General features: G+C 37.4%; 2 protein-coding genes across 3 annotated transcripts; one reads left to right on the forward strand and one right to left on the reverse strand.

Annotated features, from left to right (window-relative positions):
* The first annotated feature begins 3,630 nt into the window (after positions 1-3,630).
* SSB (small RNA binding exonuclease protection factor La) lies at positions 3,631-15,600 on the forward strand. Of its 2 annotated transcripts, XM_054562484.1 has the most exons (13): positions 3,631-3,751; positions 4,999-5,106; positions 5,731-5,802; positions 10,655-10,758; positions 10,846-11,020; positions 11,666-11,773; positions 11,859-11,959; positions 12,991-13,062; positions 13,567-13,609; positions 13,997-14,137; positions 14,498-14,684; positions 14,809-14,940; positions 15,218-15,600. In XM_054562484.1, the coding sequence occupies exons 3-13, from the start codon at positions 5,740-5,742 to the stop codon at positions 15,304-15,306; spliced, it is 1,215 nt and encodes a 404-aa protein (XP_054418459.1). In that variant the 5' UTR covers positions 3,631-3,751; positions 4,999-5,106; positions 5,731-5,739; the 3' UTR covers positions 15,307-15,600. The 2 variants fall into 2 exon arrangements, with proteins under 2 accessions (XP_054418459.1, XP_054418460.1); XM_054562485.1 differs by lacking the exon at positions 4,999-5,106.
* METTL5 (methyltransferase 5, N6-adenosine) lies at positions 15,344-25,602 on the reverse strand. Its single transcript, XM_054562488.1, has 7 exons — positions 25,123-25,602; positions 22,439-22,553; positions 21,901-22,082; positions 21,046-21,128; positions 17,342-17,393; positions 15,793-15,842; positions 15,344-15,408 (listed from the first exon to the last, which is right to left on the reverse strand). Exons 1-7 carry the CDS (start codon positions 25,229-25,231, stop codon positions 15,370-15,372), a joined length of 630 nt encoding a protein of 209 aa, XP_054418463.1. The 5' UTR covers positions 25,232-25,602; the 3' UTR covers positions 15,344-15,369.
* Between the last annotated feature and the right edge of the window lie 1,063 nt (positions 25,603-26,665).

The raw sequence follows: 26,665 nt of genomic DNA on the forward strand, positions 1-26,665 counted from the left end.
CATATACCAACTCTCTACTTGACACTTCTACCTGGATATCTAATTCAAATTTCAAACTAAATGTCCCAAATGAAATAATGCCATTATCCTAATTGTTCTCTGCATGGGTGGGTGGGGGGGCAGGGACAGGGGAGGGACAGGAGGAGCAATAGCTACCTCTTAGGGTTTAGAAATGTGGGTGGGATTTTTCATCGCCACAATGACTGGGAGTTATATTTCTTCTAAACATTTTTTTAAACTCAGCATCATGTTTTTGAATTTCATCAATGTCAATGAAAGTACATCTAGTTTATTTGTTTCATCACAGTATTGTTTATTATTTCACTGTTTAATTACACCACAATTTAGTTATGTTCTTTTTTAGTGGACATTTAGTTCATTCCCAATTTTTTGCATTTATATACCATGTTCCTATGAATATTCTGGAACACATTTTCCTGTGCACAGATGTGAAAATTTCTCTAGAATATATTATTGCGAGTGGATTTTGGGGCCATCTGCTACATGCATCTTAAACTTCAGCATATTTTACGTCAGAAGCGAAATAAAGGCAAGGCCCTCACCATTGTAATCTAATGAAGAGCTTAATAGAGGAGGCTAAAAGCAAAAGCTTACATGCTGACCCAGTAATCCTGAGCCTGGTCTGATGAGGCTGCCAGGCATCCTGAACGACAAGCAGAACTATGATAGTGCAGGAGGGTGGGGGGAATCCTTGAAAGTCTGTGTGTATCATCTCCACTAGCTGGGTAGAGGAAAACTTTGAAACTGTATATTCATCCCAAGGCCTGGCAGGGAGAAAGGGAAGGGGGGGTCCAAAGTGCCCAAAGGAAAAAACCCATAAAACAACTTTGGTTAACTGCTTGCCTCCTGTCACGTATGCGAAATGAACAAATAGAGTCTGGGGCAAGATAAGGATTTGGACTAATAGACCCCCATACATACCTATGTTTGGGTACTCACATCTCCCTGGGAAAGCTGGCACCTTTACCCATCAATCAATATGTAACTTCTTCATTCTCACCCTGCCAACTATGTAAGTCCTCAGAACAAAGGACTCTCTCTAGGCCTCTTGGTCTCTTGGCCCTCCTGGCCCTTTTGCCACATGACAGGGGCCAGGGTGGAGGAGGCCTTGGCCAGCTGGCTTCTGGCCATGGGGCCCTGGGCCACCTGGCCCCTAGCCACCTGGGTGCTGGTCACTTGGCCTCTGACCACCCTACTTTTGCCACCCCTGTTCTAGCCACACTTGCTTTTGCTCTTCCATTAGAACTTGGCACTAATAAACTTTGCCTGCATATTAATAGGCTTGCAGGCCTGTAAATCTTTACTGCATCAGTGAGAAGAACCAGGTTTCTGGGAGTTTCTTCAGAAACATTACCAAGTTGCTTTCTAAAATGACTACACTTTTTAAAAATATATGTACTTTTAAATTTATTTAGTTTTAGACAGAGGGTAAGAAAGAGAGAAAGAGAGGTAGAGAAACAGCAACGTGTGGTTGCCTCTTGCGCACCATTACTGGGGATCTGACCTGCAACCCAGGCATGTGCCCTGACTGGGAATCAAACTGGCAACCTTTTGGTTCGCAGGCTGGTGCTGAATCCACTGAGCCACACCAGCCAGGGCTAAAATGACAATACTTAATTTACAGTCAGAAAGATGGTCTTTTAGTACATTATCCTGCAAAGTTATTCTATGAAAAAATGGATGTCAGCATCAGAGTCTTCTTGGTGCTTTATAGGAAAAAAATGAAGCTTCCTGGTGTGCAGCCAGGATTGCATTTTCCCCAAAGGATGGTGGCTGCATGGAGCTTGGTCCCTGGAAGAGCGGGAACCATTGGCTCGATGCAATGTTTGGGCTGAATCTATAACTGCATTTTTTCCAAATAAATACATTAGCTATGTTTTGGGACTGCCCAAAAGCCTTGAGATCACATAACAGGCTATTTCACCAATGTCCTATAAAATTTTCAAGAAAACTGATGGAAAAATAACAGATTGCCTCACGGGTAGAAAACAATTTCCTCGAGCACGGATTTATGAAGCAGCAAGTGCTGCAGCAGCAGTTATCTTCCCTGTTACCACCACTGCGAAGAAGCAGCCTAGATGTTCCCGCTGGGAAGACCACAGTGTACGAAGACCAAGACAGTAACCCAGAAATGTGCCGAGTCTTGCTCACACAGGAAATCATGTGCAGCCTCTGTTGTGACAAGAAAAGCTACGGCAACCAAAATGAGACTCCCTCAGATCTAGTGATATTTGACTGGGCTACTACATGAAAAGCTAAAGCGGCTTAGCAAGAAGTAGTATGTGAAAAGAGGACATGTGAGGCATCAAGATATTCTTTTATGCTAAGGATAGATGCCCTGGATCTATTTGTACCCTCAAACCCTCAGGCCCCTAAAATATTCCAAGAAGCAAATAGCCCATGTTTCTGGGTTACTCTGACTTGGTACAATCTTCACTCAACAAAAGATTTCTGAGACCAGCTGATTTTGGGCATTGTGCCTCCACAAGGGGAAGGGCAACATTAGGGAATCGTATCTTCACAGGCATTATGTATCCCTATCTATTTATTCTTTGTAATCTTTATATTATTTGTATTCGTTGTATTGCTGGCTTGGTTTGAGTTCCTGGTTTGACAAAAAGCAAAGTGAAAAAAAGTGCCTCACCACAAGAAAAAACATCTTTTAAATTAAGTGACTAAAAGTATTGTGCAAAAAGTATACTAATAGAAAATGGCTCTGGCAGAGGCAGTAGTTTGTTTAATATATGCTGCTCCTCTTACTACAGTATATGCCAGGCACAGGGTCTGGCAAGGTACATATTGTATCACTAGTTTTTAAAATTGATGAGAGAGAGAGAGAGGGGAGGGAGGGAGGGAGGGAGAGAGAGAGAGAGAGAGAGAGAGAGAGAGAGAGAGAGAGAGAGAGAGAAAACACTAATTTGTTGTTCCACTTATCTATGTATTCATTGGTTGGTTCTTGTATGTGTCCTGACAGGAAATTGAACCTACAACCTTGACCATGGGGAGGATGCTCTAACTAACTGAATTACCCGGCTAGGGCTGTATCATGATTAATGCTCACAACAACTTAATAGGTGACATTTATCATTGGCCACATTTTATACATGAGGGATAAAGAAGTTGAGTAACTTGCCCAAGGTTACGTAGTCTGTAAATTGGTGAGTCCTAATTTGAGGCAGGCCCTCTGATCCCAGAGTCCCAGCTCTTAAACACTCATTGTATTGTTATCTTAATTCCAAGATTCCATTAATCTTTGATTAAACTAAAATTCACTTCTCATATTTTTGAAATTACAACACGATGTAGTTTAGCTATATATGGATGATTAAAACAATTTTTTTTGAAATGCATAATCAGAAAAAAAAAAGGCTAAACATTTCACATGAATGGAAAGGCTAAGGAATGGCTGGAGATACTCATGACGTCCAAAGCCACGTAAAAATAAATATTTATCTTGACTCTCTCCATTACCCTAAGGAACACTGAAACCCACTTTCTTCCTGGAGGGGGCGAGACTCCACGGGCTATGGGAGTCCGCGGCAGGTGCGCATGCTCGTAAAGCGGCGCCGGCGCCGGCTGTCCCGAAAACACGCCCACTCGGGCGCAAGGGCTGCCGGGACGGCTCCCATCTTTACGCGCGTTAGGCGAGCTGGCGGAGCTGTGAAGGCTCTACGCGGTAGTTGCTCTTAGTGATTCTGTGGCCCGGGTCTGCTGGACCGAGACCTGAAAGGTGAGCAACTCCAGGGGGCTAATGAGAAGAAGGTACCAAGGGGCCTGCTTTGCGTGGTGCACGACGGCGCTTTCCCTTTCTTTGCTGCCTCAGGCTGGTTGCGCGCGCTCCTCTCCTTCTTCACGTTTGGGTTGTGAGCCGCGTGGGCCGCGGCCGGAGGCGGCACGCTGGGCAGGGAGGTTGAGCGGGGGCCGTGGAGGAATGCTGGAGCCTGGGGGTCTGCGCACATGTCCGGGTCCCAAGAGAGCCAATGGTTGCTTTCGGACGGATCCCTGGAGGGGTCTTTTGGACCGAGCTGTCCGCATCCCCACTGTGTCTTTCATCATCATCTAGTGTCGCCGAAGGCGGACGTTAGGGGCCACCTGTGTAAATTCTAAGGAGGTTGGCGCGGCTAAACTCCATAGAGTTCCTTGGATAATGTGAGACAGAGTTGAGGCCCGAGAATCGCAGCTGTGTAGGTGTTCCCCTGGCGTAATTCTGGTCTGTGAGAAATGGTAAATGGGGTTAATATTTCATATGTAAGTTGTACAGTCTGGGAAGGAATATGATGAAACGAAGTTCCAAAATTGGGTAGGCCGAGAAGTCCTGTAGGGACTAGATAGTTCTTTTGTCTCTTTGCTTTGTAAGCCCGAGACTACCCCAGTAATTTAGGAATGTAGATTGTGGTCGACAAACAAATGCGTAAGATTGAACAGACTTTGTAATGGGATGCGCACCATGTAAACCCCTATTGCCAGAGTTTCCAAAATTCATCCAGCTTATGGCATTGTAATTACAGTGTATAAACGATGCCTCCAAGAAGTGTATCAATGATCGTTCATCACTTGAGTCAGTTAATGGCAGATATCCTCGGAGAGTTTCTGTATACGTTTGTACAATGTGGATGACTGGATGGTTTAATAGAGCACTGGAGGCAAGTAGCCTGAGATGAGAAGACTCGATTTTGTGTCCCTAGCAAACCAACTTCACAGCCTCATTTTTTTCCTGCACTGCTAATCAAGAAACTGGTTAGCTAATATATTAGTGAATGAGTAGGCGTACTCCCAGTTTAACGTTGTTTTAGAGTCCAGGCTCTCAGATCGTCATTTCATGTATTCCATAATACACTGCATCTAATTGAACCCTGGATATCATATGTGAATTTTTTCACCTTAAAGTTATAATACTTAATCTTGGCTGATAAAGATTTTGGTAAGTCAGCTGTGACTAACTTTATTTACTTATTTTAATATGTTTATTGATTTTAGAGAGAGAGAGATAGAGGGATAGAGAGTGAGGAACACCGATGTGAGAGAGAAACATCGATTAACGGCCTCCTGTTTGCGCCCTGACCGGGGATTGAACCCACAACCTAGGTATGTGCCCTGATCGGAAATGGAACCCCCAACCTTTTGGTGTACGAAACAATGCTCCAACCAATTGAGCCACCCTGGCCGGGGCAACTGTGACTAAGTTTAAAAGAAATTTGACCACACCAAAAAAGTGGAACTGAAATCCATAGTGTAGGTAACTACTTGCTTTGTTATAGAACATGGAACAGTGATTTACAGAAAGGGGTGTGTATTAATAGCTTTTTTTCTTTTTTACAATTTTTATATTTTTATTGATATTTATGTTTTTATTTAGAGAGAGAGAGGAAGAGAAGAAAACATGGAATTGTTTTTCCATTTATTTATGCATTCACAAGTCTTGCATGTGCCCTCACTGTGGATTAAACTCGCAACCTTGGTATATTGGGAAGATGCTCTAAAAACCTAAGCTACCTGGCCATTGACACAATAGCTTTTCAGTTTCTATCACTTAAAAGTTTTCTTTTGAAAATTGAGAATTGAATAGAGAACTTGAACCAGGGAAATTAAAAATTCTTGATTTATTTATTTTTTTTAAAGAAATCAGTGGGATGTTGATAATCATTCTTTTTCTGGTCTTGAATTTTATGCTTAAAAAAACCAATAATGCCAATTTGGAAAAATTTACAGATAGCCACAATGGCCGAAAATGGTGATGAAAAAATGGCTGCTCTGGAGGCTAAGATTTGTCATCAGATTGAGGTATGATCCTTGTACTATTCAACTATGAAGACAAGCTCTTCGAAAGGAAATTTAGGGCCTCAAAACAAATAGAGAAAGAACATTTAAGTACGTATATTGACCGATATTCAACATCTGGCTTGTCTTTGATTCTTGGATTTAGTTATACATGTTATAATATACAGTTTTATTTTGGTGGAGCCAGATTATGAAACCCAAAGACTACAGACATTTCGAAAGATAACACTATAGACTAATGTTACTTAACTTTTAAAATTTTGTGTAAATTTTTATTGATTGATTTTAGAGAGAGGGAAATGTGGATTTGTTATTCCACTCAGATATGCATTTATTGGTTGCATCTTGTGTGTGCCCTGGCTGGGGATCAAACCTGTAACCTTGGCGATAGGGACAATGCTCTAAGCAACTGAGCTACCTGACTAGGGCCTCTAAGTACTTTTTTGAACTTAAGTCTTGTATTTAAGTTGAAGCTTTACAATAATGACTGCTGTGGGAAATTAATTCTTAATTTATATCTTAAGGTCTTACTAAAGAACTTTATATTATTTGGTATGTTTTTGGAAATTCTCAGATTTTTTTCTTTTTTTAATTTTCAAATCATGTTTATTCTATTACAGTTGTCTCAGTATTTCCCCCTTTGCCTCCCTCTCCCACAGTCAATTCCCACTCTGTTATTCATGTTCATGGGTCATTCATACATGTTCTTTGTTTAGTTACTTCTCATTCTTCCCATCATTGTTGTCCTTCCCCATCCCTTCTGGTCACTTTCAGTCTGCTCCATGTTTCCATGCCTGTGGTTTATTTTGTTCGTTAGTTGATTTTGTTGAATAGATTCCTCTTACAGTTGTCATATGGTATTTGTCTTTCACCAACTGGCTTATTTCACTTAGCATAATATTCTCCAGTTCCATCATGTTTTTGCAAAAGGTAGGAGTTCCTTCTTTCTTTTTTTTTCAAATGCAGGTTTTATTTATTTATTTTTTAAATGTCAAAATCCATTATAAAATATTAAAAAATTTAAATCCATTATAAAATCTCAGCAATTAAAACAACATGACACCAGCAGAGATATAATCAAGTAGATCAATGAAATACAATGAGCATTCTAGAAGCAAATATATATATCTAAAAATGTAATGTATGATTAAATTAAATATTTTAGTTCAATAGGGAAAATAAGGGTTATTCAACAAATACGGTGCATGGACCACTATTACTTGAAGTAAAACAAATATAGAGCCCTATTTCACACATTATAGAAAAAGTATTCAGGTGAATTAAAAATCAATATGTAAAATCTAAGGAGTTTTAGGAGAAAAAACAAAATAATGTTTTTCTTACCCTGAAGTCAAATATTCAAACCCAGAAGCTATAAGGTAAAATATTGACAATATGTCTATATTAAACATTTAAGACTAATGGTAATATACACATAAAAAGAGTTAAAGGACAAGTAATAGAATAGGAAAGTATTTGCAACACATCTAAAAAAGGATTACTAATTTTTGTTTGTTTGTTTTTTTTAGGGGAAAAAATTCTACAAACCTTTACTCAAAAAATGGATAAAGAATACCAAAAAGTCATTTAAAGCTTTTTAAAAATAATAGAAATAGGCAAGAAATATACAAAAACAGGTTTAGTTTCAACAAATATGAAGTAACAAAATAACACATCATTGTCATGATCAGATTAATAAGTATTAGAAATATTGGTAATATCAAGTACTGGTGACTGAAAGGAACTGTGTATTCATAGACTCTTTCTTTATCTTCTTAAAGCAGTCCCAAGATATCCCATTAGCATATCTTGCAATGCTGGTTTGGTGGAGGTATATTCTTTTAGTCTTCTTCTGTCTAGGAAACTCCTTATTTCGCCTTTCCTTTTAATTGAGAGCCTTGCTGGGTAGAGCAGTGTTGGTAGCAGGCCTTTTCTTTCATGACTTGGAATATTTCTTGCCATTCCCTTCTGGCTTGCAGTGTTTCTGTTAAGTCAGATGCTAGCTGTATCCAGACTCCCTTATATGTTATTACTTCTTTCTCCCTTGCTTGCTTTAGGATTCTCTGTTTGTCTTTGATATTTGCCATTTTAATGGTGATGTGTCTTGGAGAGGGCCTCATTGGGTTCCTCTTGAATGGGGACCCTCTGTGCTTCCTGGACTTGTGTGACTTTTTCTCTTCTCAAATTAGGCAAGTTTTCCATCGTTACTTTTTCAAACAGGTTCTCTCTCCCTTGCTCCTCTTCTTTTCCTTCTAGTGTCCCTATTATATGGATATTATTAAGTTTCAGGTTGTCCTGCATTTCCCTAAACACCTCTTCATTCTTTTTGAGTCTTTTTTCATTTTCTTGCTCTTTCTGGGAGCTTTTTTCCTACCTTATCCTCCAGCTTGCTGATTAAGACCTCAGCTTCATCTAGCCCACTTTTGATTCCTTCTGCTTTGTTCTTCAATTCAGAAATTGTATTCTTCATTTCCTCTTGCCTCTTCTTGATAGTTTCTATGTCCTTTTTCATGCTGATAGAGTTTGCAGTAAGTTCCTCATAGTTGCCCTGTAGTTTTTTGTAATTCTCTCTGAGCTCATTGAGCTTCCTTAGAACTGTTGTTTGGAACTCAATATCTGAGAGTTTACTTGCCTCTATTTCATTTTGTTCTCTTTCTGGGGCTTCTTTCCCTTCAATTGGGTGGTGTTTCTTTGTCTTCCCATTATTTGTGAGACTATTCTTTTTTGCTTCTGCTTCTTAAATTGATCTGTCTTGATTTCCTGACGTTGTGGTGTGAACTTCTATGGTAGGAGACCACTGTTTTTTTCTTTCTGGATCTGCCTCTGATGTCAGATGTTGTCCCCGTCTGACCTTAGGCAGTCTGTTCGAGACTCCCAGGAATCTACTGTCTGTGGCTGTCTCCTTCAGTTGTCAATCTAGTCACTCTGCAGTCAGACTTAGATGCCACACGGTGGGGCAGAGTCCCTCCAGGGGGCGGGGTTATTGGGTCCTCTCTTGCTGCCACAGCTCAGGGGAGTGGTCTGCCTGAGCCAGAGGGCTGCTGCCCTATCGGGGAGGAGTCAGCACTGGGATCCCATTAGCTACTCTCAGTTCTCTCCCCAAAGCATCTGTCTCCAGTCTCTCCTCAAGTGTCTCTAGACCACTCTGCCCCCACCTTTGCTGGAGCCCAGGGTAAATGGCTGCAAATAAAAATTTATGCGTTGACCCTTTAAAAGGCTCTATGCATCTCCAGCCGCCCATCTCTGGTGGAGAGCAACCTGCCACTTTTTGCAGCTGGCTATTATCTGTGTACTTTTTGGGCTCTGGTGCTGTAGGCTGGAGATCCCCACTTATGGTTTAGACCCTGCTCTTCTCAGGGGGATCCACTTGGCCGTTTCAATATCCTTCTGGTGCTGCCACCCGTGGGTGTCCCACCTGCCTTCTTGAGTCTCTACCGCACTCCTTATCAGTTAGGTTGTGCTAAAGCTGATTCTTCTGTCTGAGGTTATAAGGCTCCTCTCCTGCTATTGGTCAGTTATCTGTTCCAGGTGATTTCTTCCCAATTTAGTTGTAATTCCAGATTGGTCTTGGGAGGAGGTCAGTGTGACTTCCACTGCTCCGCCACGTTGATTCTTCTTCTTCTTTTTTTTTTTTTTAAGTTGTACTTCTCTACCATTTAAAATTTCCCATGTTGCAACTTTTTGAACTACTTTATAATTGTGAAGAAATCTACAAATTATTATGTATTTAACATTTAAAATAATACATAGATATATGAAGAAAAATGATGTCCCCTCTACAACCTGTCACCTCTCACATCTCACCCTCCTGAGATAAAGTTAAAACCTGATGACTACACTATTACACTCTGGTCTGTGCTCACAGTAACATAAATTTTATTTCCTTCCCTTTCCTCCACCAAACATGGGATGCATTTTGGGGGAGTGAAGTTTTATGTCATCAATTATATACCCAGTTCTCTATTTGATATGTAGGATGTTTCCAATTTTTTTTAGCTGTAATAGTTTTACCATGAATATATATAAAAGTCTTAGTAAAATGTGTTTACTGATTTAAGATAAAATTCCTAGAATGAGATGTTCTGGCTCAGAGGTTATGCACATTTTTTAAAACTTTCAGTACTTGTGGTCAGTTTACATCTCTACCTGTGTGACCACTTCTCTGTTCTGGCCAATACTAAATATACTTGTGTTTAGAATTTTGGCCAATTTGTCAGGTGAAAAATACTACTTTATTAATTTACATTTCTTTGATTAATAATGAGGTTGAACTTGTTTATAGTACATTTTTAGTTTTAGTAATTTTTGTAATGTCCTTGATTCATATTTCTATTAGTGTTTTCTGGGTTTTTTCCTTCCCCCTTGATTTATAAGAATTATTGACAAACTTCTGTGTTTGCCTTACTTTTTATGCTACTTTTGCCAGACCCCCTTCGGCCTTTTCATGTATAACTTTTTCTTTGTTTTTATACTGAGAAAGAGTGCCTCTGTGCCTAAATTAGATATTTTTAACTTTTAAAAGTAAGTGATTAACCAGTTTATTCCAGCTTTTTAATTTACTGTTTCCACACTGATTTAAAGTGCGGTGTTTTTTTTATATCCTAAATCGTCAGTTATGTTTTTATTTGTTGTTGCCATGTACACTTAAGTAATCAAATTTTAGGTTCACCTATTTGTTAAATTTGTGTTTTAAATATTTAATTATGGTATATTTAGGAGGAAATATTTATTGCCTCCTAAGTTATGACATGTATGTTTAAAGAATAGAACTTGATGTAATGGTAATAAAAATAAACCTCCAAAGTTGGAGTCAATATTATACAATGATCTGAAATATATTGTAATTATCTTGCAGTATTATTTTGGTGACTTCAATTTGCCACGGGACAAATTTTTAAAGGAACAAATTAAACTGGATGAAGGCTGGGTACCTTTGGAAATAATGATAAAATTCAATAGGTAAAAACTTTTTAAAAACCGTCTTTAGATTTTCTGTTAACAAGTGCTAGTACTAAGTCTTACAGTGCTTTCATACATATCCTTCAGGTTAAACCGTCTAACAACAGACTTTAATGTAATAGTAGAAGCATTGAGCAAATCAAAGGCAGAACTCATGGAAATAAGTGAAGATAAAACCAAAATCAGAAGATCTCCAAACAAACCCCTCCCTGAAGTGACTGATGAGTATAAAAATGATGTAAAAAATAGATCTGTTTACATTGTAAGTGGGCCTTTAATGCATTTAATTATATCTTAAATTTAGAAAGAACAAATAGAGTTGGTAAAAATAAGGGCTCAAGAATCATAACTTCACTACTTACTCTATGTCCCTCACCACCTGGTACGTGTTCTTAACCTGTTTAAGCCTTATCTTCATAAAAGGGGATAATATTTTTACCTTATAGAACTGTTGTGACAGTTAAATGAAATACCCATATTCTACTGGACAAAATCTTTAACATATTGTAAGCACCCAGTGCATATCACCTGTTCTTATTTATCATCAGCTGAACTTGAGAGCAGTTTCCTTTAGCATATTGATTTTTAAGTTCTTTTTTATTCTGGAAAGTTTCAGACATGCAAAAGTAGATTGGATATATACCATTATCCAACTTCAATACTTATTAACACATGATTAATCTTGCATTATTGCTGCCCCAGTTGGATTATTTTGAAACAGATCCCAGATGAAAGCTGCTTTTACTGCATTGGAGAACAAAGGCTCTTAAATCAGAGCTGTTAAACATTTTGGAGGCAGGGAGGGAGAGGGAGGTAGACACAGCCTGACTTTATTCAAAACAAAATGACTCAGAATTTCTGCCTGACTCTTTACCTGAGAAGTCATTTGTATATTTCCTATTTACAGAAAGGCTTCCCTACTGATGCAACCCTTGATGACATAAAAGAATGGTTAGAAGATAAAGGTCAAGTACTAAATATTCAGATGAGAAGAACATTGCACAAAGCATTTAAGGTATGGTTGTATCATATAACAGACTGTTTAGTTGAAAAATATATGGGACATAACTTAAAAAAAATCTTTCTTTCCCTTTTAAAAGGGATCAATATTTGCTGTGTTTGATAGCATTGAGTCTGCTAAAAAGTTTGTGGAGACCCCCGGACAAAAGTACAAAGACATGGATCTACTAATACTTTTCAAGTAAGCATTTTTGCTGATGTTTCTTTTGGCCACTTAGTTATATGGAATTGATTGGGATAAGGAATATGGAATAGGATCTTATCTAATGCTAGTAGTTTTGGTAACCTTTGATTTCTCAAGACTGCCTTTGAGAAATGCTTGAAATTTGCTTACCGGAAACTCTTAGTCCTTTGAGAATATACAGTAGTGTTTATTAGTACCTTTTTTCTGTTAGCAATTAATAAAGAAGGTTAAGTTTAAGTACTTTGCATCTAAAACTTATAATTAGGCTAGATACTAAAATTTGGGCTTTCGGTGTTAGAGGATAAAACACTGCAACTTTTATCTGTTCTTATTTCTCATAGTCTGTATATGCCTATATTTTTATATAGTACAGAGGATTATATAATAAGAGATTTGGATCACACTCTTTAATATATGTGTCTAAAAACTTGGACTAACCAGAGCATTTTCATGATGAAGTTAGATGTGTGACCATAGTTTCCTACTTTCCCATTACACAGTATTCTAATTATGCTCTGTACTAAACCTCGTGTACCTAGGGATGCACTGTGATGAATTGCTCAGTGTTAAGCCCTCAAAAGCATTTTTTAACATGATTTTATAATTGTTCTTATTCTTGGGTCTCAGGGATTGTAGAATTTTCTCCTTTTGTGAAATGAACACTGTGGAAAACTCTAAAACATTAAAATATTTTATGTAACTTCTGGTTTACTTTTTTTTAATACTTGGATGATATGTGAAAACCAACATGAGATGTAGGGTTTCTTTTCAGGGTCATGAAAATGTTCTGAAATTAGATAATAGTGATTGATAGTTGTACAATCTGAATAAATGAAACAGCATCAAATTCTATACTTTAAAACAGTGAATTTTATAGTATGTGAAATATTTTTTAGTAAAACTTTTAATAAAAAAAAATTGAATAACTTCCTTGACACCTTTTGAATTTTGTTCCCCGTCTTAATCATTCAAAATAATTTGAAATCTTTGTTCTCATAAATTTAGCCTCTATATTTTGTGTCCTTTAGGGAAGATTACTTTGCAAAAAAAAATGAAGAAAGAAAGCAAAATAAAGTAGAAGCTAAATTACGAGCTAAACAGTAAGTAAATAGAACTACTTAACTTTTTTTTTAACCCTCACCCGAGGCTTTTTTAATTTTAGAGAGAGAAGAAAGGGTTAATTAAGAGAAAGAAACATTGATTGGTTGCCTTCCCTAAGCACCCTGACCGGGATCGAACCCGCAACCTTTTGGTGTATAGGACGATGCTCCAATCAACGGAGCTACCCCACCAGGGCTAATAGAACATTTTAATTCCTTAAATCTTTGACAAAGGTAGATAGTAGTTCTGGGAAGTGAAGCTCATGATTACCTCTGAGATGAGTAGCAATAGGCCTTTCTTTTGCTCATGAAACATTGAGGTCTTAAGCTGCAGTGATAATCTGGGGTCACATTGTGTTGCACTGTAGCATTGGACAATCAGAAATCCTAAGACTGGCTTTGGTTATTAAATAGTTTAGAGATTGCGATCAAGATTAACTTTATTGGGATTTAATTTTCTTGTATATAGTAAATGGAAACATTCAATTACATTTTTATTTGTAGAGAGCAAGAAGAAAAACAAAAGTTAGCAGAAAATGCTGAAATCGTAAGTATATATTACTGGTATTTAAGAAATCTATAATTCAAGCCTATGAGAATAAAAGTTCTGAAGACTTTTCACAGAAAATCTGTAAGCATTACATTAAAGTAATAGCCAGGTACTATTGCCTAAAATTATTCTTTATCCAGAGATAATTTAAGAACCGGATTTATATAACTAAAATATATAACTAAGTATTATTTGTTGGAGAAGTTAAATCAGAAGCCATTGCAGAACAAAGGATGACAGGAAATACACCCAACTGTTAATTAAACTACTCAAAATAGCGTTTTAGTTTCTAGCCTTTTCCTTGTATAGGTATAGAGTGGTGTAAGCCATTTCTGATTTGTGGTTGCTTTTAAGAAACTTCTATTGCCTTTTATATTTTTATAGAAATCTCTAGAAGAAAAGATCGGCTGCTTGCTGAAATTTTCGGGCGACCTAGATGATCAGACCTGTAGAGAAGATTTGCACATCCTTTTCTCAAATCATGGTGAAATAAAATGGATAGACTTTGTCAGAGGAGCAAAAGAGGTTTGGAAACAGTTCTACCAATGTTGAAAAATCCATAGAAATTTATCTTTTAGATGAAGTAATTAGTGGAGAGAGCAATTTTTTAAATTACTGTGTTGAGAATAGTTTCTGTTTAATCATTTACTTGTCCATTTTGTTATTGCTGTAACTCCATGTGATATCTGATTGTTTTCTGTTATGCTGTGAATAATTGTTGGATCAGTGACTGCAAGTTTTGTAGCATTTCTCTTCCTGATGTTCACCAAAATTCATTGAAAGTGGTAATGGCATGGAAAATTTTGCAGTCTAGGAAAAATTACTTCGAAGGAATTAACTGTGGGACCAAAAACTTAAGGGTGTGGCTTCTTGTCTTTGATGTAGGGGATAATTCTATTTAAAGAAAAAGCTAAGGAAGCACTGGATAAAGCCAAAGATGCAAATAATGGTAACCTCCAACTAAGGAACAAAGAAGTGACATGGGAAGTACTAGATGGAGATGTGGAAAAAGAAGCATTGAAGAAAATCATGGAAGATCAACAAGAATCCCTGAACAAATGGAAGTCAAAAGGTCATTAGTTATTTTTCTGACAATTTGGTTATTTAAAATCATTTGCTTGAGTAGAAATTGTAATTATGTTCAAAGACAAGAGATTTAAAACATTTCTGTACTGATCTCTCAATTGTCTCTGCAGGTCGCAAATTTAAAGGAAAAGGAAAGGGAAATAAAGCAGCCCAGACTGGGTCTGCTAAAGGAAAAGTACAGTTTCAGGGCAAGAAAACTAAATTTGATAGTGATGATGAACATGATGAAAATGGTGCATCTGGTAAGTTTTTCTAAGTCCTTTGCTACTTTCATGAGAAATTATTTGTGGGAGAGAACTGTGATGTGGTTTTTCAGTTTCTGTGTGAATGACATTCTTGGATTGTGATTTATTCCAGTTACACTGTTTTACAAGTGATAACAAGGATGTTTAGAAGATAAGTTTAGAGAGCAGAACATTTGCACTAAAGAAAAAGCCTTTCTTATTGGTAATTATGCTCAATATTAAAATAGAGTAACCCTTACAGTGAACCTAAAAATTATTTCTTTTACTGTTATAGGACCAGTGAAAAGAGCAAGAGAAGAAACAGACAAAGAAGAACCTGCATCAAAACAGCAGAAAACAGAAAACGGTGCCGGAGACCAGTAGTTTAGTAAAAAAAATTTTATTAATTTTAATTAGGTTTTCAGCTGCTTTTGTCTTTGGAGGCTTTTAAAAAGAAAACCGAATTAGGTCCACTTCAATGTCCACCTGTGAGAAAGGAAAATTTTTTTTTTGTTTAGCTTGTCTCTTTTTGTTACCCAAATGAGGATTTTTTTTGATGTACAGTTCTATGTTATTTCAGATAATTCAAATATCAAAAGAAAGATACTTGTACTAAATTGCCTTTGTAATATGAGAATGTATTAGTAAAAACTAATAAAATATACTATGTAAAAAGAGCAAAAGCTTAGTTTATTATTATTATTATTATTTTGCCCAAAGTATTTGAGAAAGATTTTATCTTAAACCAGAGTATTGGCTGTTGATTATAGGCCATTCCATAATCTGTCTCCCAGGCTGGCTTTCTGTATTTACTTGGGCAACTTGATAACATTAGAAATAGTTACTTACTACAAAGTTCAAAACACTTACTGATTTCTTTTTATGGAATTTGTATGATGCTGGCAGGTCATATCTCAGCTCTAAAAAACAAACAAAAAAAGTCACTTAAGAATAAAATTCTATTTCCAAGCATTTACCACCTGTGACTAAAAACCACCCCATGAATTAAAGCACCAAATGCTGTTAAACTGAAGATTTTGGACCTGTCACTTTAACTTGGTATCCAAGGACTGCCGTGATGTATCCCCAAGATTAGCCATGGCAGGTTGAGTTTGGCATTTCTGCTATTTTGGTCATTTATACCAAAATTTGAGCTTATGGGGAAGAGTTTAGAAGGATAACAAGTAGACAAAAATGTATACCCTATGAAAATGACAGTACCTTCCTATTTTTAATTTCCTAATCAATAGCTAGCAATTTCGTAACTATGCTTATTTAAAATTTTGTCCAGGTTTTAGTAAACGTAGTAACTAGCTAATTATTTTTCTACTAAACTCAATGAAAACCCACTTTTTCATATTCTTTCTAAAAAATAATGTAAGCTCTCCAAACTTACACTGCTGATCCATTTCAGAGGGATGACTGAGTCTACCTACCCCGTCATATTTTACAACATAAATTCTAACTCTAGGTCATAGCTCTCAAATTTTAATGTGCAGTCGAAGCACCTTCAAATAAAATATTGTTGAGATGCAGGATATAATTCAGTAGGTTTGGGCAGAGGCTAAAATTCTGCAAGTCTTACAAGCTCCCAAGGAATGTCAACACTGATGATCTAAGGACCACACTTGGAGTAGTAAGGCCTTGGTTTGGTATACTACTGGATCTGTTCTAAGGTGCTCTGTGTTGCATATTCTCGTACCTTAAACTACATAAGGAATGACAATACTGAATATACTAGGAGGATTGGCCTTTCACACATTACTGATTATTAAGAACAGTAACATCTAGTTAAATGGTGATACCATAGTTTATTACCGTGTAAAAAACATTGCCCCATTTATCGTACTCTTAATTTCAGGCTTTTCAAAATTGGATTACAGTTAGCTTCTCATCGTATGCTTTCCCCATTTTGATGTTTGTGAATATTATCCAATTTACTAATAAAAATGTAATAAGCATGATTTACTCAGTGTGGATGACTATATTCTATCCCCCACTTAAAAAAAATTATTTGACTTCAGGGGCAATTAGAAAATTGAAATAGGTAATCCAGGCATAATCTGGTGGTATTTTCCAAAAATGGATTTCACACTGAGGTCTGACCAAGTCTTAAACCCAAGCTTTTCAGTCACTCTGAAACTGTATGGTTATATCTGAGCCTGGAGTGACGAAATGCTTGGGTACTATTAGAGATTATTAGTAAGATGCGTACATAAATTGGGACAGTCTTGGCAAACATTAATACTCTGCCTTTACTCCATTTGCTGCCTATTACCAACCATATCCATTTGCCACACTAAAAAAACATGATTTACAGTATCTTCTCAGTAGCGTTATAAAAATTTGGGTTTGGCTAATGCATTTGGCTTTTAGATAACTGAAATTTGTTTTATGAGAAACTTAAAAATTATCTTACCTGCAATGATGTCTATCTTGACTTTCCATTCTGTAGCTTTCTTTTGAATATGCTGAACATAATAACATGTTAATGGGAACTGATCTTTAAATTTTTAAAAAATTTCTTTTTATTAATACTTGGTATTAACTTTTCAAGCTTTTAAAACTTCATAAGAACTTAGAACCTTAAATTTTTTCAACTGAATGGATAGTACTGGAAAACCAAGCCATTTCAATATATTTAACTGAGACAAATTACATAGTTAAATCAAAATCACGAAGCTGTTATTTCAGAAATACATCAAAGTGCACAATGTACTCAAATGGTTTTTGCAGCAGTATTTCATCAATGTATATGAGTATAACTGTCCTGGAAACCACGCAGCAGACAATTGCAATATACATGGGCAATTTAGCATCAGTATGGTATAGTAGTTAAGAACATGGTCTCTGGAACTAGACAGCCTGCCCTTGAACTGCTGCTGTGCTACTTACTGGCTTTGTAACCCTGAGCTACTCATTCTTTTAGTGCCTCAGTTCCTCATCTGTTAAATGAAGACTGTAATGGTATCTCTCATCAGATTGTTGTGGAATATGAAAAGTGCTTTGAGCTTTCCTGACACACAGTACTAAATGTTAACACTTTATAGGTCTATAATTCTTGAGTCACTTCATAAAATTTTTGATCAATTTGTTATAAAAATTGCTTTATGAATTTTTAAAATAATATATACACTTCAACACTAATAGAAATGGAAAAAGGTTGCATATAATTCCTTAAATAAATCATGTATATATTTTCTAGAAATACTAGAAATCTAGAGATTTCAATATTTGGTATTAAAAGCATTTTGTTCATTTTGGTAATGTTCATTTAACTTGGTTGACATCAACTTGGTTGATAAAATACTTGCTTCCCTAAATTATAGGTTCAAATATTCCCGTTATAAATAATAGTGCCAATATGTTTATGCAGTTGTTTTCTTGAATTTAATACTCCCAGCTTTGCACATATTTTCCCATTTTGAGATCTAGAATTTCTGTATAAGGATACAGACTTTAATGCAAATAATATTGTAATTTAATGGACTCTCAGGATCTTTGATAAATTTGTAAGAAATAAATTATGATGGCATTTCTTTGCTAGCTGAGAGTCTTTAGACATTAGCTTATACAATGTAATATGGATGGTTCTGGCAGAGATGTCAAAGAATGAACGGGTAAGTTTGGGATTGATTTAGAGAAAACAGTCTCTGGCTGATCTACTTTGCTTTAACTGTGAACCAAGGACTAAATTCTCACAATGCCTAATGAAGAAAGATATGGCCACAGCCTTGAGAGTTATACTGCCTATTAGCATATCTGCCAGGATACTTATATTTTACTTAACTACTTCTATCAAGAAATTACTCTATACAAAGGTACCTATATTATAAATAGGAGGCTAATCACTTGTAAAGACAAAAGGTCTACAGTTAAGAGGTATGGGGTAAGCTCCAGTGACAATGTGCTAATTATATAGAATATTTAAAACAAGTAAAACTACCACAAACTTAGCAGGGATTGTCTCAATATCAGTTCATTCCTCACCATACCTCCTTCATGTATGCATAATAAATACCAGATTAATTTTGTAAATTAATTACTGTACTAATGGGAATATAACTGTCTAAATAAAAAATGTACTTTAATAGATGCTTAAAATTCAACTATTAAGCCTGCCAAGGCAATGCTGATAATGCTGCCTCTTAGTGGTGGGACATGGTAATACCAAACAGCAAAGATGGGAGTTCCTTGGTGATGTGGCTACAGGAATTCACGCCAATAATTAGACTTTGCTGCTTACTGCATCTTTTACTAGCATATTTTACTTGGTCTGCATGAATTGTATTATGAGTAACATAAACTTTGTTATTTCAAGCTGTGCAGAAAAGAGTTCAGAGCAAGCTGGACTGCTTACCCTTAGAAAAGGCCTGCATTTAAAGTTGGCTCCTGACTGGAATATGGGAACTTAGATTTTGGGAGTGTTTCCATTCCCCATCAACTTAGCTGATAAGCACACTGTGCTTACACTTTACGCTGAATAACTGTTTTGCTACTGAGAGTTTGGAATCTGAGCTTGTGCTGGGCAGGGGCTAGGGGTGCTTAAGTGGTCATTCCTCAATAAACATCCTGGGCACCAAGTCTCTCATGAGCTTCCTCAATTGACAGCGTTTCACATGCCTGTCACAAAAATTTGCTGCTGGGAAAAATCAAGTGCATCCTGTGTGACTTCACTAGGAGAGAACTCTGGAAGCTTGAACCTGATTTCATGGACTTGGACTTATGCACCTTTCCCTTTGCTGATTTTGCTCTGTATCCTTTAGCTGTAATAAAACATATCTATGAGTATGACTGTATGCTGGGTCTTGTGAGACGTCCTTGAGATTCACCAAACCTGAGGATGGTCTTGAGGACCTCCTCAACACAAACTTTTTAGATACCAGTAATTACTGGTGTTTACTTTCACATTTTCAAATGGAGATTTATTTACCAGTAAAGTTATGTTATATTCTGCTGCTTATCTACATTTGGTACCAGTCATTCTTAGCAGTATATATCTTTTAGCCATGTTATTTTTTTAAAGGGTTATTAGATTACCATATATCCAGAACTTACTGTTTCCAACTGGATTCCAGTATACTGTATTTATACAAATATTTTTACTACAAAACTACTTTAAAATCTCTTAATACACGTATTATTTAAATTATAGCTAATAGCAATTACATATTTCAGAGACTGTTCTAAGAGCTCTGTAAATATTAACTCACTTAATTCTCACAACAACCCTCAAAATATAAGGTACTCTTTAGTTCCTTATACTATAAGAGTACAGGTAAATGCAGTATAGGTGATGAAACTGAATTCAAATACTTTGACCAAGATAACAGCTGGGAAGCAGCAGAGTTTAGTAATGAGCCTACACATTCTCACTCTATTCTCTGTGTTCTTGGTCACTATGTTCTACTGACACCAAAAAAATGTACCACCCCACCACCAATTCTCTGAGATACATCTTAGACACCTCCATGTGTCAAATGCTGGCAAGAATAATGGAGGAGGTAGGTTACAAACAGGTCAGTTTAGCTCCAGGCTCACTGTTCTTGAAAACCAGGCCTTCCTGCCTTATTTATGTGCACCAGGCCACACAAAGCCACTGGGGCTATAGGCATCCATCGAGGCTTACCCAGGCAGCCCTGGCTGGGTGGCTCAGTTTGCTGGAGCATTGTCCTGTACACCAGAAGATTGCAGGTTCGATTCCTAGTCAGGGTGCCTAGGGGAGGCAACCAGTTAATGCCACCCCCCAGCCCCGCTCCGCCTCCTTCCTTCTCTCCACCATGCCCTCTGACCCAAAGACCCAGGCAAACAGGATATACTTTAACCCTAGTTATACCATACTTCTCTACTCAATTAGAGTCTCTTTCCTGGTAATAGTTTCCGCTTGAACAAATCTTTGACGAAAAAAAACCCAAAAACCTTGTATGGGCTACAAGAAAACTAATCACAAATGCTAGCTAGGTAAAGGGAAAATTCAGTTTCTAAGTGCCAGCTGTTAAAAAAGGTCAGGAATCTAGGAATCTGGTATTTAGATTTTTAACAGTAAATAAATTTCATAGCAAATCCTTAAAACACTTATGAATTTAAAAATAAATAACATATAATCATGAGATTTGAACTTACTTCTCTAGTTGAGGATTTGTGTAAAGAATATACTGCTGTTCTTGCCATTTCCAAAGCAGTCTTCAGAAATGTCATATCTACACCTGTTAAGAGAAGAAAAAGCTCTGATTCACATTATATACCTTTTATCAAAATAGAAAATTAAATATCATGTATTAATAAATGCCAAAATAGCCACTTCAAATTCTCTCTGCAGAAAGGGTACAAATAAGTAATACACCTAAATATCTTATAAGGTTAATGGAATAAAACCAGAATTATACTGCCTTATTTGAATAAGGATAAAGTAAACATTTTAGTATTACATTCCAAAGTAATGACTTTGAAAGAGAAGAGAACGGGAGAGAATGGAAGAAGAGAACGGAAAAGGTAGAGTAGTAATCAGAATCAAGTTGGGGTGAGAGGTGCAAGGAGGACTTTCTAAACCATGCATCTTTTCCTCATCTTACTGACTTCTTACTCTCCTTGCCCACAGCATACACAATATAAAAAGCCAGTGAGTCACTGTTACTGAGGGACACATGATGAAACATTCAGGTGTGCTAAGGCATTAAAAAGAGGTTAAAAGTATAAAATACTTTATGGGATTCATAATCATTCATAAGCGTTAAATAAATTGTTCTTAAAACCAGATGAAGTAGAAATAAATGAATAAAAAGATTTTTTTTTATTTAGCACAAATTAGTGAAAACACAGATTGAAAAATTCAGTTCCCTATCCATGAATTAGATAAACTGAAACTGTAATAACTGCAGGTAATGGACTGGTTTATTTAATGAAGAAAGATAAAATCACTTAACCCAATCAACGAGCAAGTGGTTTCTAAAACCAGTACACCTAATTCTTGTTACTAACCTTTATTATTTTTGGTCCCAAAGGGAGGGTTCATAATTACTGTATCAAATGACTTGGACATTCTGTTAGATAATGAGCACACATCACATTGAACCATATCAACATTTGTTAACTCAAACTCTTCCACATTCCTATTAAATATTTCCAATGCATCTTCATCTATGTCAAATCCAACACACAACCTATAAATACAAAACATACACACAGAGTGACTATTTAAAGCTTCCAAGTCAAAATATTAACATAATCAAAACCATATACCTTTTTAAGCCAACTGGCAAAAAGAGTTGAGTGTTTCCTTTCAACAGCATGATTGCCCAACCAGACAGACGCTGGAAACTTAGGTTTGTACGCAAGGGAGACATCTGTCTGCCGCTGTTTCTATTTTGTTAGTTTGCTCTCCTCATTCAATAGGTGCTCATTATCAAATTCTTGCTCCCCTATCGCACACTAAAAAGTCCCATAAATATAATTGGTTGATCCTATTTATGCTTATTAAAGCCATCCCATACCAAATAGTATATACTGGATCACCTACCCTGCTCCTAACATTGCAGTTCCGATGCTAAGTACTCCACAGCCACATCCTAGATCGGCAACCATTTTATTTTCAATGTCATCATATGTATTATGAATCGTATAGAGCATACAAGCTAAAAGATCAAAAAACATATTAGAGAATAAGTAAACAAGTTGAAGACCAAAATTCAATTTGTGCATATAACTCTTTAAAACAATGTCTTGCATTATCTAGTCCTCCCCTAAATGGTATTCTAGATAATGAAAAAAACACTTAAGGCATAATAACTTGGCATGTAGTACGAGGGCCGACAAAAAAATAATAAAATGCACACCAATGATTCCAAAAAATTAGTCTCTGCTGACAATGCCAAGAATGACAAAACTCTGAGGTAAAATGAGAAACATAAGGTCAAATGTCTTATTTTTCTTCAACCTGTTCCAAACATTGCTATACACACATACATGTATCAGTTGTCTTTGATGTTGAAATATTTTGTGGAAGGGTGGTAAGAGTAAATAGGTTTTAAAAATATCTTTCCTTGGAAGCAGCCTAAGTGCCCATCAGTAGATGAGTGGATAAAAAAGCTGTGGTACATTTACACAATGGAATACTATGTAACACTAAAAAAGAAGAAACTTTTACACTTTGCAATAGCATGGATGGACCTAGAGAATAGTAGGCTAAGTGAAATGAGCCAGTCAGTGAAAGGCAAATGCCACGATATCATTTATATGTGGAATCTAATATACATTATAAATTAAAGAACAAAATAGAAACAGAAACATAGATACAGGAAACAGACTGACAGCTGTCAGAGGGGAGGGGGAAGACTGGATGAAAGATGGTGAAGGGATTAACCAAAGAACAGTTTGCATAACCCATGGACATGGATGATGATATGGGGGTTGACTTAGGGAGGGGAGAGGTGGGGGCTAGGTGGAGGTGGGGAAGGGAGGAAAAGCAGGAACCACTGTAATAGTATATACAATAACAAAAAAAACCTTGAGGAAAAAATCAGGAAAATAAAGATCAATTTTAAGAAACAAAAAGAAACTTTCCCTGTTAATATATAAACTTGGCAACCCCATATCAGTGTCCAAAATTATATTGAAATTTTACTGATTTGTGAAATCTGGGAACCACAGCATTAACATTAAAATGGCACAGAACTTTTCTTTGCAACAAATTTGTCACCCAAACACAGGTACCATAAGCTTAAGCTGGAATGGGAAAGGAAAAGACCTACATCCATAAGACAGCCTTTAGACTCACATTCAGGCCCATATGTTTATGATACACAGACACCTGTATTCCTATTCTACTAAGACCAGGTAAGAGAGCTACTGAGTAGAGCAGAAGCTGCTGAGATTGGAAAGGGATATTTCAAATACATGAAGATCTGTGATATACTAAAGGTTATGCATGAATAAGAACACTGCTATTTCCTTAGGGACATCTGCAAGGATTACTGGCCATCACTGATGCCCCAGGATCCAGAGGTGTCATCAAAAACACAATTACAGACATCTCAGGCTGACTGTATTGTCCTGATTATTGCTGCAAGTGTTAGTGACTTTGAAGCTGGTAGAGAATTAGCACAAAGCGATGGCTGGGTAGCTAAGTCAGTTAGAGTCTCGTTCCAATAGCCAAGGTTTCGAGTTTGATCCCTGGTCAGGGCACATAAAAGCAACCAATGAATGCATACTTCAGTGGAACAACAGATATATGTTTCTCTCTGTCTCCCCCTTCCTCTCTCCCTTTAAAAATCAATTAAAAAATAATAAAGTAAGAACTAGCACATGAGTATGAAACTTTTTAAAAAATTGTATTTCATTTAGAAACCCTATAACCAGAAGACACTAAAGAAGTCATTGTCTAAATTGAGTAAACTGGTCTTAACCCAGACACAGTTTTGTGAATATCTGGTTGAAATTATGGCAATATGTTGGCGTTAAGTGCAGGTACACATGTATTTTCCTTGACTTTCACTGGCAGCTTAGAAACAAAACTATGGTGGAGTTGCACGAGTTTCCTCCTTGCAGGTATTGCTGACAAATAAATTTTCCTAAGACTCCCCAGTGACTTTGGTAATTAGAAAGGTTTTCTCCTGTATTCTCTCCTGTATTACTGGTATCAGTCTCTCACATCAAGCAACCCTGCTGATTCTCAGATCATTTGTTAAAACTGAAATGCATCCTCATATTTACATAGCACCTATTCTGGATTTGTTAAACTCAGTCTTTCAGCTAGCAAATCTAGTATTTATTTATAGGACAGAGTAGAGAATAGAAATCTCTGTGCTGACAATTTGTTGCAATAGGAATTTGATTCTTATTTAGCAAATATTTACTGAGCTCCCAACTAGTACCAGAAACTCTCCAGGCAATGGGAATTGTGTGAACAAGCCCTACAAATTCTTTGACCTAAAGGAGTTTACCGTGTAATGAGAGAAACAAACACATTAAAAAGATGTCTGACAGTGTTAAGGGGTATGCAAAAAACGGTAAAATGACAACGTGTCTCTGTGTGGGGGGCGTCTTTAGCGTTGGTGTTAAGCAGACCCTCTAAAGTGATAAGCAATCTTTCAGCAGATTTCTCTAGACGGTCTTTGTATCTAAATAATTGTTCTCATCACAATGGAGTGAGTAGACAAGACTAACCAACCCGCGAAGCAAAGGAGTGGTCACCAGCGGCCCTACCTGCGATGTGAGGCCTGGTGGGATACTGCTCTAGAAGCAGCTTAGGCTTTTCGAATCCATCCACTTGTTGCAGGCGACTCTCTAGTTCCTTAAGCCTTAATTTCTTCATTTTTAAAATAGTGAGGGCTCTCAGGGTTTAAAGGCACTGATCTGCAGAGAAACCTGTTTAACCTGAATTTCTCTTACCACCAACACCCCCCACCCCCGCCCATTTCTCGTCGCCGCTGTCCGAGGAACTGGGCAGGAGACTAAGGACGCGAAAGACACATGTGCCCAGGCCGTTTCCGCTCTTCTACTTGCACTAGGGGCGGAGAGAGTCTTCTGCCAGCCTCTGACCCCCCTGCCTCCAGGGTATCCCGCACCGATCTCTGTATTCTCGGAGACCAGCGGCAGCTACAACCCGCCTTTCATGCCCAGTTTAGGGACATTTCAAGATGCTGCTCGTGCCACGGCCGCGGCCGGAAGCGCCGCTACGCACGCGCGCTCGCTTCTGCTCCCGCAGGTCCCTCGCCGAGCTGCAACCGCGGCCCCGCTCAGCGGTTCCGCAGGCCACTCAAGCGCCTCTTCCACCTCGGCCGTTGCCGGGCCCTCACCAATGGTAGAGCCCGCCCTTCTCGCAGCCCCCGGAGCCGGTCCCTGCCATTACCCTCCAGCTTTTTCTTGAGTACCAGCAGGCTTTCAAAAGATAGGAAAGAGGGTGGAAATCACGGTCATTTTGTTTTAATGCTCAGTGTGGCCCTTTTTGCCTTCTATCTCCTAACTCCCCTCTCAAAAGTAGCAATCCCCTTACCTGTGCCTCCTTGGCCATTGCATGTCCTACTTTATTATAACTTTGTTTCCCTCTTTTTAGGTCACCTGTGTCACCTCAAATCTCACAGGGTGGTGACGTCAGAGAAGCCCAAAGAAAAGAGAATTTAAATGAAGGAATAGGTAGAGATCTCAAATGATGGAAGGAGGTCAGGCTTTCATAGAGTAGGAGCAGAGACCAAGTTGTAGTGGATTTTGAACTGAACGGAAGTTTAGGAAATAGAGTAAATGTGAGCAATTCTTAAGAAACGTAGCTACAAAAAGAGGAGTGAGAATGGATGATGTATTTGTAAGGTTGGGAGAAGGAAGCTAGCTGCCTCTTCTTCCTTCTTCCTTTTTTTTATTCTTCTTCCTCTTTCCCCTCTTTTTTTTCTTTTCTTTTCTTTTTTTCTTTTTTTCTTTTCTTTTTTTTTTTGACGCTAAGAGTGGATGTGAACTTACCTAAATTCAAACAGGTTAAATCTAGTAGAAAGGCAGAGGTTCAAAATACAAGAAAGATATTGGATGGAGTCAGGATCCTGAGAAGTAGGATCCATGCTTAAGTGAAAGGATTGCCTTTACTCTGCGAAATGGACAATTTTCATTATTAAAGGAAGAAAAAGAGGGATGGATGGGTGAAGTACAGGGGGTGTTGTCTGAGGCTGCTGTTTCCTATGAAAAGTAGAATTCTAAGTTATCTATTGGAAGGATCATATAAAGTTCTTGCACATAAAGTTAGTCCCTAAAGTTCTTTGTC

Source organism: Pteronotus mesoamericanus, unplaced genomic scaffold (assembly GCF_021234165.1).
Source record: "Pteronotus mesoamericanus isolate MK-2021 breed Mesoamerican mustached bat unplaced genomic scaffold, CSHL_Meso_final scaffold_651, whole genome shotgun sequence".
In the NCBI taxonomy this organism is placed as follows: domain Eukaryota; kingdom Metazoa; phylum Chordata; class Mammalia; order Chiroptera; family Mormoopidae; genus Pteronotus; species Pteronotus mesoamericanus.

Bases quoted from the DNA above. Each gene is read 5' to 3' on its own strand.
- METTL5 (XM_054562488.1), bottom strand. From the start codon at position 25,231: ATGAAGAAATTAAGGCTTAAGGAACTAGAGAGTCGCCTGCAACAAGTG. The intron at 22,554-25,122 runs GTAGGGCCGCTG...TTGATCTTTTAG, and splicing joins CACCAGGCCTCACATCGCAG to CTTGTATGCTCTATACGATT. The intron at 15,843-17,341 runs GTAAGATAATTT...TTTGTTTTTTAG, and splicing joins CAAGATAGACATCATTGCAG to AGCTGAGATATGACCTGCCA.
- SSB (XM_054562484.1), top strand. From the start codon at position 5,740: ATGGCCGAAAATGGTGATGAAAAAATGGCTGCTCTGGAGGCTAAGATT. The intron at 13,610-13,996 runs GTAAGTATATAT...ATATTTTTATAG, and splicing joins TAGCAGAAAATGCTGAAATC to AAATCTCTAGAAGAAAAGAT. The intron at 14,685-14,808 runs GTCATTAGTTAT...TTGTCTCTGCAG, and splicing joins GAACAAATGGAAGTCAAAAG to GTCGCAAATTTAAAGGAAAA.